Here is a 17,070-nt window from a genome sequence, read left to right on the forward strand (position 1 = left end):
TAAAACAGAAGGAAATTAGAAATAAAGGCCTCTCTCTAATAAAAGCATGCCTCCAATTAGGCCCAAGTACCCTGGGCGGTTGAGGTAAATAAAGGCCTCTGTCGCTATTTGAGGAAATACGGTATGTTATGTTATGTCATGTCAATTATTTAGATATAGTCGTATGTTATCATCATTTCTAACAGGAAAACAAACATCTGAACACCTCAACCATCCCTGGTCGTCTTAACCTGTTTCTATTCTAATAGCAATTCCTGATGTGATCTAGTCTGCTGGGAGAGGAGACATGTCTGACAGCAAGAGAGGACAGAGCAGTGAGACGGGTCTACCTGCGATAAGTCATGGGGAAGTGAAGACTGTGGTGGTGAGACAGGTTGATCAGCAGACAGGCAGACAGACAGATGGAAGGCCTGCATGTCTGATGATGCTGAATTTTAAATGACTTTTAAATGAGTGTTATTGGGACAAGCTCCTGACCGACCTGGCTATTAGCCTACCGAAGATAAATAAGATTTTTAAGCACATTTACATGCAGCCTTATCTATACCGACATATCAGCTGCATTTGCATACTAGTCTATACATTGTAGAAGTGTGTGAGGCAGGCAGGCTGGCTGGCTGGCAGGCAGCTGCGGGGGGAACACGCCCATAGCTGTGTAATGCTATATGAATGCCACGCCTTGCTTGTGTCAGATCAGCACGCCTGCATGGCCTTATCCGAGCTGCAGCAGCAGCAGCAGCCACCCCGACGCAAAAAATCTCATCCCGGCTGGAGAAGGAGGAGAAGGCGCTGTCAGCCGGCTGCAGGGAGGGAGGTGTGCGCTCTGTCTGCAAGGCCCTGCGGCGATTAATACAGCACAGCACCGGGAGGAAATAACGGAGAACGGCAGAAATAATAAGCCGTATGTGTGTGGGTGATGATGCATGTGCAGCCCCCCAAACCCCACCACCACCTCCCCATTGATGTGCATTTAACCAGCTGTGGTGAATGAAAGGGGTTTTTTTTCGTCTTCTCTGACACCCCTCTCCCTCCCTCCCTCCCTCCTTCCACCCCTTCTTTCTCTGCACACACACACACACACACATGCATGTAGCCACTAACGGGATTAATTGGCTTTTATTGCAGCGGATGTTAATTAAAGGAGCCGTTCTCCGTCTGCTGCACCGAATAAAGGTGGAGAGTTTTTTTATTATTATTATTCTAGACACGGAGAAAGCAGCAGCAGCAGCAGCAGCAGCAGTGGTGGTGGTGGATGTGGTGGTGGTGGGATAGAGATGCGTTAAGGTGAAGGAGGAGGAGGGGGAATCGGGCTACTCACTCACCGTGCAAAAGATCCCAGGGAGGTTTTGGTCCGGGAGAAAAAAAACCGCAGAGACGAGGCGAGAGGAGCGGAGAGGAGAGAGAGGAGAGGAGGAGAGAGAAGCCCGCGCTGGCTGTCACCGACACGGCTTCGGTCGTCGGGGTTTGTGCCGGTTTAGTCCGGGTTTTCACCGACTCCCCTTTCCCAGATATCCCAGATTTCCCCTGCTGCCAGGCCAGCCACACACTGAATCCCAACAGCGCCGCTCACTCGCTCTGGAGTCAAGTCAGGGGGCGGCCGGGACCGACGACTTCCGGGAGGGAATTTCACAATAAAAGTCACCTCAGGCTCAGGGCCGCATCGAAGCAAAGTAGCAACATCATTAGATAGATAGATAGATAGATAGATAGATAGATAGATAGATAGATAGATAGATAGATAGATACCGGTAGATAGATAGATAGATAGTAGGCTACTAATCCCTTGGGAGGTTACCCTCAGGGAAATTGAGGTTCCAGCAAGCAGCACAGCACTGATCATACATTAAAAAGTCACAGATAGATATAAGAATATAATAAAATATATAAAATTGGGCTACAATATATGAATGATAAAAGAATAAAATAAGTAAGTAAATAGGTAATAAAGTAAACAAACAATAAAAACAATCATATGAAAGAATAAACCGGTAAGAAGGTCAATAATGAAACTTATTTCCTTAGGCTACATTTTCTGTAGGCTAATCTTATTCTATCTTGTCCTATTACATCACTAACTCACTGTCCAGGCTCCATGTCCGATGTTCTTTTAAACTTTTTTTGTTGTTGTTGTTGGGCTCTACCATTTAGAAGAAGAAGAAAAAGAAGAATAGTAGGGCTACTTTATTCATCCCCTGGAGGGAAATTCTGTCCAGCAGCTTACATAACCTAAAATGACATGATATAAATGCCAAGTAAATGTGTATAGCCTAACAAGTGGCATTGTGCATTTTGATGGCAGCAGGAATGAAGGATTTTCTGAATCTATAGGTACTATTTACTATCTTTTGTATTTTTTTTCTTTGTTACATTATCATCTGATAGATTGGACTGGCATATTATCAATATAAACATTATCATTACATTAAAAAAAAAAGAACTGCATAAACATCAAACTCTTCTGAAGGGACCACTATTTTATTTTTTTTTTATTTTTTTAATGTGGGGTGACTTTTAATCCTTCGGTCTTTTATTGTGAAGCCGAGACTGTCTGATTTCCGGTATCTTACGGTCTGACTTGACGCGTCCTCGAGCTCCACACCGGATCCCAAAAAACTCGGCGGGAGCGCGTATCCATACCCTGCGCGCTCCCGATGCCTTGTTTCCTGTGCTGCCCAACCCAGAAATCAGCCTCAACCAATCAGGCCTGATGAGGTCATTCTATTCTATTCTACTCTATTCTATTCTATTCTATTCTATTCTATTCTATTGTAATGTATTTTATTATATTCTATTCTATTATAAGTCTTATTCTATAATGATATTAAAGTTCTCGTTCTCCCTCTCTCTCGCTATATCACACTCTCCCTCTCTCTCTCTCTCTCTCTCTCTCTCTCTCACACACACACACTCACACACACACACACACACACACACACACACACACACACACACACACACACACACACACACACACACACACACACACACACACACAGGGCACTTACCTAGTTTTTAATGCTGCTTCTCATATCGCAGTCTGCCCTCTGCTGGTCTGACGCTGCCTGTGTAGAAACACACACAAGTTAAAATCTGTGTGTGTAAACTTCAGTGTCATGTAGCTGCGGCCCTCTCACATTAGCAGGATCTGCTCAAATCTAAAATGAGGGCATTTAACAGCTGAGCACATCTGGACTAACAAAAACAAATACATACATAAATACAAAAAAATGTCATGAGATAAACTCTTTCAGGAGTAATAAGAGGCATAATAAGAGGTTTTATTAAAGGTGTACAGAAATGGCCGTTTGTCCTGTTTGTCGCGCCGAGTTGTCACGAGCTGCAACACGAGTTTACCCGAGTAAGGAAAACGAATTTGATTGGTCGTTATCGAGCGGGCGGGATATTCAAAGTTTGGGGCGAGCCCGAGCTCCGTGTGTGTGTGCGTGTCTCAGACGTTTGAATGACGGATTACGGATCCAATATCAGTGGCTGGTGAATCGTGTACAGGCTGACGTATAATCTGTGCGCCTGCATTAGCCAATGCGAAAAAAAAAATACACACTTTCATCCCGGATTTACTCAAAAATAGAATTTTGCACAAAGTTTGGCCTACATCGTCTGAAAGATGAGTTATCACATTAATTTTATGATCCAGAGTGGGCTCAAATTCAGTTTTCTTTTCTGTACACCTTTAAAAATAATTATAATAGCAGTAAAATAACATGGAAATTATTCTTTGGTTCAAAATGTAATTCTTATTGATAAGAACAGCTGCCTGCATATTGAAGATCAAAAACCCCGGGTAAAGTAACACTAAGCCCTGTTTTAATAAAATGAAATGAATTAACTAAATAAAAATAAAATAAAATAATGAAATCAAATAATATAATATGGAATTATTCATTGATAAATTAATAGATTGTGATATATCAAAGTGTTTTTAGTGGATTATGAGCATATTTAAAGATGATTTTAGTGTTTATAATGTAAATGTGCTCAGTTTCTGGCTCAGTGGGTTCAGCTGGATGAAATGAAAGCAGGCCAACATCAGCACAGCTGCAGTAAATCTTATCCGAAAGTTATGATTGTTGATTCTTTTTGTCTCAGCTGTGGCAGTCGTGGCAACAACAGGAATTCCTCTTTCACAAACTACATCCTCTAAGAAGACAAATGTTGTATCAGCACATCTCTACAGCAGCTTCAAAACCTTCATGAATAGGGGATTTATTTTATCATGGGATCGTTGTATTAGAAGGTGTTCCTAAACTGCAACATAACAGTCCTAAGCTGCTGCTGCTGGCTGCTACTACTGCACTGAGCCATTACGTAAATCTCAGCTCACATCAGGATTTAAACATTATACAGTAGATGATTAAATTATTTCATAAATCTGCAAAGAGCCGTGCTGCAGTGTATCCCACAGCAGGCAGCAGGGAGGAAGGAAGAGGAGGTGACAGAAGCTGCAGCTCGAGACCACAAACTAACAGCAACTCAGTTGATTTGCAGCGAGTAGGAGGGGAACAGTCACTCTCTCCCAAACCTCAAAGGTTTTAACCTTTTTACTGAATTCATATGAAGACAATTACTTTTTTTTCTTCAAAACCTCAACCACAACTTTAAATCACCTCAAAGATTTGATACTGATGTAATTTTCCATCATTTCAAGGTCCAAAGGTGAAAGAGTGGGGATTATACATCAAGAGAGGCAATCAGACGGAGACAGGTAGACGTCAATCTGGAGGTGCAGGCGGTTGAGGTGGGACATCCCCTACAAGTTGGCTCATACCGAATGGAAAAAGGAATTAAAATTTTTCCACAAATTGGTTTCTGTTAAGCAGAAAAAAAGGTTTTAAATGTGGCAAAACCCCACTGATCTACATTACATATCTCAGTGCCCGGCCAGCTTTCCAACTCAAGGCACATTGCCTATCAGCCACTCTCATTCTCTTTACACCGGCAGGGACACAGTTTACTAACTCCAGTGCAAAGTATGATGGAAATACATTTATTTAAGAGCAAGTTCACACCAAATCTTGTTGAAAGTAAAAGTGGTCTGTAGTGCCCCTGCTGTGGTCATATTTGGGACCACAACCACCATAACTATGGTCTATGGTCTGCTCAGCTTTACTAGCATTTTTAAACTTAGCTGGACCGGATTTCTTAGTTGGACAGGCCACGCATGATAACTAAAGATTTGTATGCATGTAGAGGTAAAACATCACAGGACATCCAGGCCTTTATGTCTTTAAGACACAGCTCAAGTTTGATGACGTTCTTAGTTTCACAGATATAAAAACATGTGGGTGTCATCTGCGTAGCAGTTTAGATTTATGTGTTGCTTCCTGATAGTATGCAAAGGAAGCATATAGAGGTTAAAAAGTATCAGTACTAGCACAGAACCCTATGGAACTCTAAGCCTGACTTTTCTGTGCATGGAAGAGTCATTATTAACTATCTGATAAGTAGGAGTTACATATGATACAACACAAATTACTTGATGAATCCCAAAAGGGACATTTATTTGTCTAGCAGCTCATCTACCATTTGCAGAAGAATAAAAAATCCTGATGGCTGTATGTATGAAGGATCTTCTACATCTCTCCGTCCGTTGTTTTGGTCCATTAAGTTGTTATAAAGTGGATGATCCGAGTTGTTCAGAACTTTCTCTACCATCTTCGTTGTGCATCTCTCAAACACATCCCACAGTGAGTCCATCAGGGGAAAGTGATTGAAGTCTCTTTCTGAGTCTTCTCCAGAGAGTTGACTTTTCCCACGATGACTGACTGCAGAAAGGACCGATAGTATCTCCACACTGAGAGAAGCTCCTCTCCTGAACATACTCCTCTCCTCATTAGACATATCCATTAGTAGTTGATAAAATATGACAAAAAATACAAATACAGAACAAAAATTAAGCAAAAGTTGAGTGAAGACTCAGAGCTACCAGACTTTGCTGCCACCAGCTGAAGCGCACGTTTTAGAGTGATAAGATCATTGGTGATTTTTCCCACACAGCTGTTCACACAGCTCTCTGCTATGATCAACTCATTGACTCTTAAAACAAACTATTTATCTCCAAATACTTACACAATTGGTTTACAACAGCCGTTTTTTCCCCCTCACAATTTTAAAGATAAATGGGGTCAAGAGGAAGCTTTTCCAACCACCATTAAAGCCTGTGGTATATAACCTGTTAATAGGAATTTAACAGATCTATCATGGAAGTGTTAGTAAATGTTAAGACAAAACAACGTAAAAGACAAGTTGATGATTCAGACGACAAAACTGTTGAAGAAAATCTAGACATTAATCAGATGTTTTGGTCAGTTCCTCTGCATTTCCTTGTCTTGGTGCGGACTCTAAGGATCTTTGAGGGTGACTTCAGATTTCCAACGATTCACCACCTGAGGGAAAGTAAAACTCTAGACTGTGACCTCAGCCCTACAGTCAGACAGACTCAGTCTTTACTCTATTGCATCGTTTTATTTTACTTTCCTTTTTCTAGAAGAACCCCACCCCCCTTCCAGAGAAAGACCTCGGATTTACCTTCTCACACTGACATCAACGAAACACAGTGTTTTTAAAACAAAAAAAACATGTTGACATTCAAATTAAGGTTAAACATCTGAACGCCAGTTAATTTTGAAACTCAGATGTCAATGATATGATCTTGCACCTGCATGTGGCTACTAAAAAAAAACCCTAACCTTGTTTTATTTTGTGTGTGTGTGTGTGTGTGAGAGAGAGAGAGAGCTTTAATATTGTTATATACCATGTGTGTGTGTTTGCAGGGTTATCTTTCAGCATGTGTGTAGTGCACCTGTGGGTTCAATGTGTAGAACATGGTTTCGTAGCCTCACACAGGAAGTTCTCCCTCAATCTGATTCACACTAAGTCACGCATTTACATTTTCTCCTCTGCTCCTCCGTGTTGTTGAACAACAACACAGATGGTCCTGCTGCAGCGACGGTGGTGACGGTATAGCGACAGTCCCCTTTGTAACTACCTTCCAGCGAGAGGAAAGCCCCCCCCTATCACATGTCGACCGGTGGGACAGGGAGTCAGGGATACAGGATGAGGGTGGGGGTCCTGTGGATGCTGATGGTGTGTTTGAGTGATGGAGAAGAACAAAAGTGTGAAGGTAAGAAGACTTAACTTTTGGTAAAATAGCTGTGATGAACACTACGACTTTCAGAATGACTACGAGAACTGTCATGTGCTCTGGCACTCAGATCCTGATGTCAAGGAAAAAGAGTTCAGAAAACTAACGACTTGAAGCTCTGTTGTATTTCCTCTGTTCACTTCAGGGGTTTTCTCTGCAGTTGAAGCAAAAATAGTTCATTTAAAGACACAAATTGCAATTTTGTTAATCTCGATAAGTCTTGGTTTGTACTATTACCTCCAGAATCCCAACTCCATATTACATATTATTACTCTATACATCCATAAATCTGTCATTCAAACCAGAACAAAGACACATGATATAAACAGAAAATATTTTCATGTTTATATGTAGTACATATTTTTTCAACTGGTTTATAGACATTGAATGAATAGTGTTTTTTTGCGTTCCCTTTGCCCAATAAATACCTCAGATATATTTTAATGAATCAACAAATTAAAACTAACTAAAAACTCCAATTAGGATTTCTTATTTTTTTAATTGAAATTATTTATTCCTTCATACGCCTGTAAACCTTGTTTGTTTGCCCTGATGCAACATTTTATACATCAAGAACCTGTTCAAAAATTCAAAATTTAATTTGATACGATTTTTCTTTATTTCAGTTGTGATTTTTTTTTTCCAAGATGTCTATTATTAGAACGGAAACTGGAGGCTGGTCTTTCATCTCGCTTCATGTTCTGCCACAGAGTTGAACAGTGAAGCTCAGCAGCGCAGCATCCTGATCTGACAAGTTTCAGATACTCTGTAGAAGTTAACCGCAGAAGTCCTGCATGCAAAATGTTGCACAAGCAAAAATATACAAATAACGTACAGTAGCATATGCAGAAGTTATTGACTATAGTGTTCAAATATCAAAAGGTACTCAGTTCAGAGGTAATGGTCCATGTGATTGCAATACGATTGTATACATAATTTCCTGATGCAATAATGTGTAACTATGATTTTACAAGGTAACTACTTTAAATACTTAATAACAATTCATTATTACTTTGTAAACTAACAACTATAACTACAAAGAAAGTACAGCTCTGAAGTGTAAAGTTTGGTATAAAAAAAATGAAAGTAGTTCAAGTAGAATAAAATGGAAATACTCATGAAAATAGTGAAAGTAAATGACTTCAAAATTGTACCTTGGAGTAACAGCAAATGGGTCCACCAAGCCAACCACATTGCAGTGGTTTGGCGCTTCCTGTTGTTCATGATGCCGATTTGTGACCAGGTTGTGTAAGTTTTCGATTTTCCCGTCGAATGAAGTGGTTAATATCATCTGACAACGGTTGATGTTCATATCGGATCATCTAAAAGACAATGTCAAACGTTGCTGTAGCAGTGTTTGCTGTGTCTACTTTGTACAGTAGGCTATGTCCTCATCAGACGAGATAAATACAAACACCGAAACTCTGAAACTGGAAAATATCACACAGATTGTGATATACTGGAATTTCATAGAAATAAGGGTTGAACTATAGACAGTATTTTTTCCTAACACTTCTGTACACTGTAGGCCTACATGTGGTTTAAAATATGGTTTAGGTGGAAAACGTCATCCTCACATCTACAAATATTTAAAATGTCTTTGCATTCGTTTACATTTTTTTGTTCTTCCTTCTTGTCTGTCAGTTCGACGGAACATTTCAGTGGCAAATCTCACTAAAGTAGTCGTCCCCTGTCCGTCCATCAAGGCCGGCAGCTCGAGGCTCAAGTACCAGCTCCTTTTCAATGACAACTGCGTCAATGAAATGTATCTGGATAAGGTTAGTCAGCGTTCATCTATGTGTGTCTATGTGTGTGTTTCTGTAAAAGTGTATGACCTGTAGGCGTCAGATTTTGTTTTCTTATTTGTCACAGGCTCTACATGTTGATTGCTTCATGCACTGCACTTGTGAAACAGTGGTTCTCTCAACCGCTGCACACAACCACAATTATTATGCACTGCAATTTATTACTGTACGTTTTCGAAAGATTGTTCGGTCCCCCAAAGAGTCTCACAAGAAGCCAAGTGAGCTGTGCCAGAGAAGGAAGCCACAATATCTCACCTGTCATCCAGGGCAACTAGTGCACAGACATTTCATGAATGTGGAGGTGGTTGGGTTGGGGGTGGGGGGTGTCTCTCTAGACTAGAGAGCAATCTTGTGTTGAATGTCATCATCGATTGTGGACGATGCATGCAGTGACCGTCCATTAGATGGCAGCACAAACTGGATTTTGAGCCAGGGTGTATAGGGATGCCTTTTCAAGTTGTTCAGTCTTTCCTCAGCCATTACCATCCCTCCATATAAACTACTGTATTTTTCTATTTTCCTTTACATAGGGCACTGACCCTCGCGGGTGTTCGTTCTCCGGTCAGTTTGAAGTCACAGCCAACACAAGTGGAGTGTACATGTGCAGGAAGGAGGTGATTTACCCTCCACCATTCATAGCTGAATGTCACACCACTGAGGTCAAAGTGAACGGTAAAATACACAACCCAATCTCACATTGTACACTTTACTACTGCACATTACAGTTTGTGATATAAATGGAAATACAATGAATTCTCTTCAGATCCATGCATAGAGAAGATGCCGTCACTTTCGACCAATGCCACCGGCCCAGCAGCCAATCAGAGCTGTCTAGACAGGTCTCGGTCTGTTACAGATGTGTTGCTGCAGGTGGGATGTGGTGTTTTACTGGTCTACAGCCTGTCAATCACCTGCATTGCCATCGTCATGTGGGTAAGAATGAAAACACTGACTGATTTGTGTTAAAGGGATAGTAGCATTTTTTTTAAAAGTGGGGTTGTATGATCTACAAATAGCCCCTAAGTACTTTAATTGCAGTAGAAGACTCTCTGCACTCCTCCCGTTAGCAATGCCAGCCCATAATAGCCCTGCCCAGAGATTTACAACATACAGTGCTGTGAACAGACCCAAAGAAACGGCCCATTTTCACGGCCTAAAAGAGGTTTTACCTGAAAAAGAAGTACACAGTTACATTGTTCACTATAATATAATTTTTTCCAGCCCTTCAAAGTGCAGGAAAAACGCAGTTTTTATTTGGACCTAACCAATTTACGTATCCCTCCGCCCAGGGTTAGCGCCTGCCGATCAGCAGTTGGTTAGGTTCAAATAAAAACTGCGTTTTTCCTGCACTTTGAGGGGCTGGAAAAAATTATATTATAGCGAACAATGGAACTGTGTATTTTTTTTTCAGGTAAAACCTCTTTTAGGCCGCGAAAATAGGCCGTTTCTTTGGGTCTGTTCACAACACTGTATGTTGTAAATCTCTGGGCAGGACTATGGGCTGGCGTTGCTAACGGGAGGAGTGCAGAGAGTCTTCTACTGCAATTAAAGTACTTAGGGGCTATTTGTAGATCATACAATCCCACTTTAAAAAAAATGCTACTATCCCTTTAAAACTCTTACACAACGTTTGAACATTACCGATGAATAGAATGAAGTCAAGTCCTTCTCTTTGTCTGTGTGTTGTATTCCTCAGAGGAAGATGAAGAGAGATGACGAGGATACAAGAGTTTATGCCAACACCAGACCTGCAGACTTCAGGAAACCCTATAAAGTTTAACAGCATCTTACAGCAATTGCAGATACTGTAGCCCTCACAGCTTTTAAAGGGATACTATAAATCGATAATTCACCAATTTTCTACTCACCGTCATACCAAGGAAAGGTTTGGAGAACACTTTTGGAGTTCCAGGGGGGTCTTAGCTCCAAGTGGCTGCCTGAGATTTGCTGCGAGATGTTCTTCCATGTTTACATCATACATGCAATGGTTTACAACGATGAAAGAACATCTTGCACAAACATCAACAGAGCCGCTGGGAGCTACTGCTACAACAAGGCTAAAAACAGAGATCACATTAATTTTTTCCAAACAACTTTTTCATGTGGTGGCTTCAGGACACTTGGTTCAGTACAGACGAGCAGTATGGAGGTATTTGGCAGAGGGGGGAGAAAGTCCCTATGTTGCAAGTCCAAGTAGAGTCTCAAGTCTTTGCTCTTAAGTCCCAAGTCAAGTCCAAGTCCTAAGATTTTTGTTTCGAGTCCCAACCAAGTCCAGGAGTACGTAAAACAGATTGTGAAGAACGACCACCGCACACTGATGAGACTCTGTGCTGATACAATTTATTGTGAACAACGCGTTTCGCTTGTTGCGTCGTCAGGTTTGCCTCTGGCGTTGCTGGGTGTGTTCATATAGATTACCTTCTGGTCACATGACCCAGAATTGAATAAAGTTTAAAACCCATGAATACAGTATAATATATCTGTGTGATATGGATAATATAGCAAAGCGCAGATAAAATAAAATACAAGCAATACACCCACCAAATACAATAGAATAGAATAGAATAGAATACAATAGGGAAGCCTAATTTTAAGAGGCGCCCCACAAATATACAGCAAGAAAAATGTACAATGACAACAAAAAACTTTTATCACAACAACCAGGTTTAGAGAAAACAACTCAGGTCCTGTGAGTCATTCATACCGGAAGGCTCAAGGGTGGAGAGTTCGCTAATCCAAAAGGCCTCTCTTCTCAGCAGTTGTTTTATGATGCCCCCCCCCCCTCTGGGATTAGGATTGATTTTTTCAATACCAATGAACCTGAGGGAGGCAGCAGAGCCATGGTTTTTGTCTTGGTAATGTTTGGCGATAGCGTAATCTAGGTTGTTGTCTCTGATGGCCGGAGGTATTTGGATGTTTCATAGTGTGTGTTTTGAACCATTCAAAAGTGAGCTCTATCAGCCGCCTTTATACGAAAATCCGTTGCCAGCCGGACCCCCCCTGGAACTCCAAAAGTGTTTTAATGACTCTGAAAGTTCTCCAAACCCTTCCTTGGCATGACGGTGGTTAGAAAGTTGGTGAATCATCGATTTTGGGTGAAGTATCCCTTTAAAGCTATGAGTGTTGTCACTGTGCATATCACAATAATTAGTTTTCAAGGAATCTGGGGAAGGGATGATGGTCATGAATAATCTAAGTGACAAATATTTTAATATCATTCTTAGTTTACTTACTCTTGAAACTGAAGTGACATCAAACTACACAAAAGGGGCGTTTCCACTTCAGGATCTTCGGGGTCATTTTACGGGGTCGGGGCCATTGGTGCATGTCTCCACTGCAGGAACCATGCACCTACCTGAACTTTTACGTGGGCTAAACAAGTCCCTGCCTCAGGGTTGGTACTCAGAGTCGCCCCAAAAAGCTCCCGGGCCGGGTGGAGCTTGAGGTTTACTCTGTGGTGATTGGGTAATGCAGGATGTGCACACCAAGTGAAAGCCCTTAAATAAGCTGCATTTTAAAAACCCAGCATTATAAAAAAAAAGCATGTATACGACCAGAAAAAAGAGAATACGTCCTTAAAAGACGTGTGATAGTAGTAGTAATAAAAGTTGTATGATAAGTGGACAGACAACTACACAATCATGTGATTATGCGATGATAGAAATGGCATTTTTAAAACTCGGCATTATTAGAAAGTGAGACCTGCTTGAGGTTCTTGAGGATGTTCCACCTTGGGTCTGGAAGGCCTCTTCAGCTGTGACTATTGACTGAGAAGTTCAAAGAATTTAACTTCTCTTGGGGTCCTTAAAGGGATAGTTCACCCAAAATTGAAATTGCACTCATTATCTACTCACCCTCATGTGGACTAAGGGCTGGGAGAAGTTTCAGAGTCCTCCGTGGCTTCTCTGAGTTACAGGGGGTCTCGGCGTAGCAGTGCATGTCCATATAACGGTTGCAAATGGATACCAACTGTCTTCGTAACAAAAAGACACACCAAAAAACATCCAAATACCTCCATGCTGCTCGTATGTAATGTCCGTCTTGTATTGAAGCCCCGAAATGCGAAATTGTCCAAAAAAAAATTAAATAAGTCTATATTTCAAGTTTGTTTTGTAGCGGAAGCTTCTCAAAGCTCCTCTTCCCGGTTCGTCAAATTTGGACGAACCAGGGTCTATCCTCTTCCCAGTTCATCCAAATTTGACGAACCGGGAAGAGGAGCTTCGAGATGCTTCCGCTAAAAAACCACCTCGAAATATAGACTTATTTAATTTTTTTCGGGACAATTTCGCATTTCGGGGCTTCAATACAAGACGGACATTACATATGAGCAGCATGGAGGTATTTGGATGTTTTTTGGTGTGTCTTTTTGTTACGAAGACAGTTGGTATCCATTTGCAACCGTTATATGGACATGCACTGCTACGCCGAGACCCCCTGTAACTCAGAGAAGCCACGGAGGACTCTGAAACTTCTCCCAGCCCTTAGTCGACATGAGGGTGAGTAGATAATGAGTTTTTTGGGTGAACTATCCCTTTAACACCTGAGAGTCAAGGCCTGATGTAATTCACTGAATCCCAACCTCCCGCCTCCCCCACCATGTTAATTGTTGTTGGGTTACCTGAGGGCCTGAGATGGTAAAATGCTTCTAATTCTTAAAATGCAGACTTGAGATGAGACTGAGACTTCGCTAAGAAACTCAAGCGTGCGCGGCTGCTTCTGTACAGCTCTTAGAGATGCAGTGACCTGGATAACAGAGTCTTCCCAGACAAGAGGAAACTACATGTAAACATAGAAATGACTGATGCAGTATGTGTTTCATGACCAGAACACTTGTAATTCTGTCAAACGCAGTTGTTTTGGCAATTAATCAAACTGTTTCAACATGATTTTATTTTTTTCCCCCCTACACCACTATCTTTCACTGTGCATGTCATTATTTTTTACATACTTCTCTTCTTCATTTTGTCCCTTTTTCAACATTATATTATCTTATTGTGTAGTGTATTATGTGGAATCAATCCCAGCTTGGTTACTCTGTATAAGTCGCATGGTTCAAACTAACATAATGTTTTAGGGGTTAAAACCTGCATGTCCATCCAGGTGAGTTCTGGATGTAAACTTCTGCATGTAAACCTTAGTTATCAATAATGTTAAATGCTGTCGTATTTTGGCTTTTTATTTATCATGATATTCAATATAGGATGCAATTCAACAATTTGTAATTAAATATTACAATGTATGTATATTGTAAATTATAATATTAAATATAAATATATCAGTGTGATAAGTTGCTGTGCTTGTTTGTGACACAGTGCGTTTCTCTACTGGGGAATAACTATTTGATAACCAGCACAATGCTTGTTATCAAAGAGTATTCTTGCTGTATTAAGATGAATTTATTTAGAAAGTATGATATCATTTTCTTTCATGTTTAGTCAAATTTGATTCAATTTGAAGTGCCTCAAACATTAGGAAAATTACTTAGAAATGACTAAATGGAAAATGCAAATTGCGTGGGCAATAATAAATAGGCTGAAATAAGTCAAATCAACTGTTCTCATGGCTTCACAGGAAATGAACAGAAAACCAAGATGGTTGCTAAGCCAAAAACAGTGAAATGGGTAATTGAATGTTTGGAGTTATCTGTAAGTCAAAGATCACACAGAAATGATCAGAAAGAGCCAAGTCTTTGATATCAACAGAAGAAATGTCAACACCTCTAGAGATCACCAGATCCAGAGTGTGGCCTCGAGTGTGTGTGGGCCCTTTCACATGTTGGAAGAGGCCAAAAGTGTCAAGTTCTTTGGCATTTGTGTCCATGTTATTGTCTATGTGAATGTTAAAATCCCCTGTTATGATAAAAAAAAAAAAAAAGTTGTAGTCAATGCAGAGAACTGACAGCAGTTCAGCAAACTCATCTAAGAATTTTCCTGGGTATCTTGGTGGTCTTGAGCATTATTATTTGATCACGACTTATAAAATAAAGTTAGCAACTTAGACAGCTGCTCTAAATCAACTAAACAGAATTTTTAACTTGCGTCCATGTATTAAATGAAGTGGTGGTAACAGGTCCTCTGAGTTACTTTTTAGAGTGCATGACTTTTGACTACTTATGTGTACTGTAGTAATAATTACTGAGTACACAACCTTTCACAACCTTCTTATGAGTGTCAGTGTCAGTTTCACAAATTCTCAGGAAGTCAACCTTTAGAGTTTAGGGTGTAATCGTGTATTTTACTGAATTGACATTTACATTTCTCTGGTTTCCCAAAGTGCTTGATGTTACAATTCCAGCTTGCTACAACTTAAATTGACTTTAGATGATGGACTTAGATCAGCACCACCAGCAGTAATTAATCCACATTAACTTGCCATGCTTACATCTGACATCCGACAAACACTTGTTTTGAGCATCATGTTATTTGCTGTGTCAACTTCACTGAATGTGATGGATTTTCCACATGAATGGAGACTCAATAGCTGCTGATAATATTTTTGCACTTGGTTCTAAAACCATATACTGAAACAATGATAGCAGCAGAAATCAACCACTGCTTTCCGGGTGACTGAAGGCTGTAGTGCTGACTGTAACTTTAGTCAGCTCTGCAAGATTTGGGGCTTAACCCCACAGACTGTTTCCAGGCAAAACACATAGATGTGACGTCAGCAGGACAATGAATCTTACAGCATCAGCACTTTCAATGCGCTCTCGCTATATATAATCTACAACTTGCTATTTTCCACTGTTTGCACCTTTTCATTTAAGTATAGTCAAGTCCTTTGGTTGTGAAAGAAATGACTCTTGTATTCCAAAGAATAATACATTTTGACGAAATAACTGAAACGGTGACTGAGCTGTAAGACGACGTCAGATTCCACTGTGAAATTTGATTGCATCACATGTAGCCTATATTGTCACATAATGACTAAATTACAAATACAAGGTTAATTTCTGAAGGTATTCAAAGGGAATAACCCACGTTTCTTTAACTCCATTTCTAAATAAAGAAGCAGATATGAATGGAAATATATGAATGTGCACTGTGCAGCTAGAGGATGTAGTCGAACAAAAGGGCTTCACTTTCCAAGACAATGCAGCCAATTGATCTAATTCCTCTGCAAAGACAAGATAATGTGGTGCAGCCTAAAAAAACAAAAACAAATGGACAGGTTCTCATAGATATATTTTGAGTATTTAGTTTGAATAATGCACTTCAAGAATAAGAGGTTTGCCAGCCAGCACAGATTCAGAGGATCATGTGTTAAAGAAGTCGTTTGTGTTGGAGTTGAACTATGAGCATTTCCAGTTTTGTTCTTCACTGGTTTAATCTATTCATATTTCATTATTTTCTTGAGGTGTTTTTGATGCCTTATTTATATAAACAACACAGTCCCTTATCTTGTCAGTGTGAGCAGTGAGAAACACAACTAGCAAAGATGTAAGTGTTTGTATTAAAGCTCCATACAGTATAAAGGTAGATGTTTAAAGCCATCAGGACTCTCCAATAAGTATAATATTTTCTTTTAATATCAACCACACAGCAGCAGTTACAGACAAACAAATGCGTTTCAACTTAGAGCCATCCTCAGGACGGCTGTACAGTAAGTCGAAATGCGTTCGTTTGTTGAGCAACCAATCAGAAGAGAGCGTCAGAATCTCCTCTGATTGACTCACTGTTGAGAAAAATCTACTCATGGATCAATACTTGAGATAAAAAAAAAGGAGAAGAGGACAATATAAGATTGACAAGAACAGATAAACACGCATGACACTAACAGTAAATGATGAACAGATAACAGTAACATTTAACAAACCGGAGGCTTAGTGAAGCAGCAGTTTCTACATCTCAGAGCATTGTTTAATCACTCTACTCCTACATGCTTTTATCCACTCCAAATATGGTGAATACACTCCCACAGTGTCATTTATTATCTCATGAGAAAAAGACATGGTGGGAGTTACATACGCATGTGTTCATGTCTTCAGGTCTCATGAGTTTTTCACAGAAAAGACGTCCGACCCCCTGAAGCTCACGAGACCAGTGATTGTAGCCTACATTGTACAAATTTTCTACGAGTCAGTGAAAACATAAATTTACATTT

At 40.3% G+C, this 17,070-nt stretch overlaps 2 protein-coding genes and 1 long non-coding RNA gene across 3 annotated transcripts in view; 1 reads left to right on the forward strand and 2 right to left on the reverse strand.

Moving 5' to 3' along the window:
• Window positions 1–1,551, reverse strand: part of raph1a (Ras association (RalGDS/AF-6) and pleckstrin homology domains 1a) — an 87,561-nt gene extending 86,010 nt beyond the window's left edge. The window contains exon 1 of the mRNA XM_085764970.1: window positions 1,323–1,551. The gene's annotated coding sequence lies outside the window, so the exon portion shown is untranslated. The remainder of the gene's footprint in view (window positions 1–1,322) is intronic.
• The window catches only part of LOC146965504 (uncharacterized), a 518,674-nt gene that overhangs the window by 284,486 nt on the left and 217,118 nt on the right, over window positions 1–17,070 (reverse strand). The window lies entirely within an intron of this gene.
• On the forward strand, window positions 6,895–10,771 carry LOC146965512 (uncharacterized). The gene is made up of 5 exons (XM_085765680.1): window positions 6,895–7,141; window positions 8,807–8,940; window positions 9,498–9,639; window positions 9,731–9,900; window positions 10,664–10,771. The coding sequence occupies exons 1-5, from the start codon at window positions 7,039–7,041 to the stop codon at window positions 10,745–10,747; spliced, it is 633 nt and encodes a 210-aa protein (XP_085621806.1). The 5' UTR covers window positions 6,895–7,038; the 3' UTR covers window positions 10,748–10,771.

The sequence above is a fragment of the Trachurus japonicus genome, chromosome 21, assembly GCF_045865225.1.
Source record: "Trachurus japonicus isolate A0001 chromosome 21, Traja_1.0".
NCBI lineage: Eukaryota > Metazoa > Chordata > Actinopteri > Carangiformes > Carangidae > Trachurus > Trachurus japonicus.

Excerpts from the sequence above, each read along its gene's own strand:
- LOC146965512 (XM_085765680.1), top strand. The coding sequence starts at position 7,039 with ATGTCGACCGGTGGGACAGGGAGTCAGGGATACAGGATGAGGGTGGGG. Across the intron at positions 9,640-9,730 it reads CACTGAGGTCAAAGTGAACG|ATCCATGCATAGAGAAGATG; the intron begins GTAAAATACACA and ends AATTCTCTTCAG. Across the intron at positions 9,901-10,663 it reads GCATTGCCATCGTCATGTGG|AGGAAGATGAAGAGAGATGA; the intron begins GTAAGAATGAAA and ends TGTATTCCTCAG.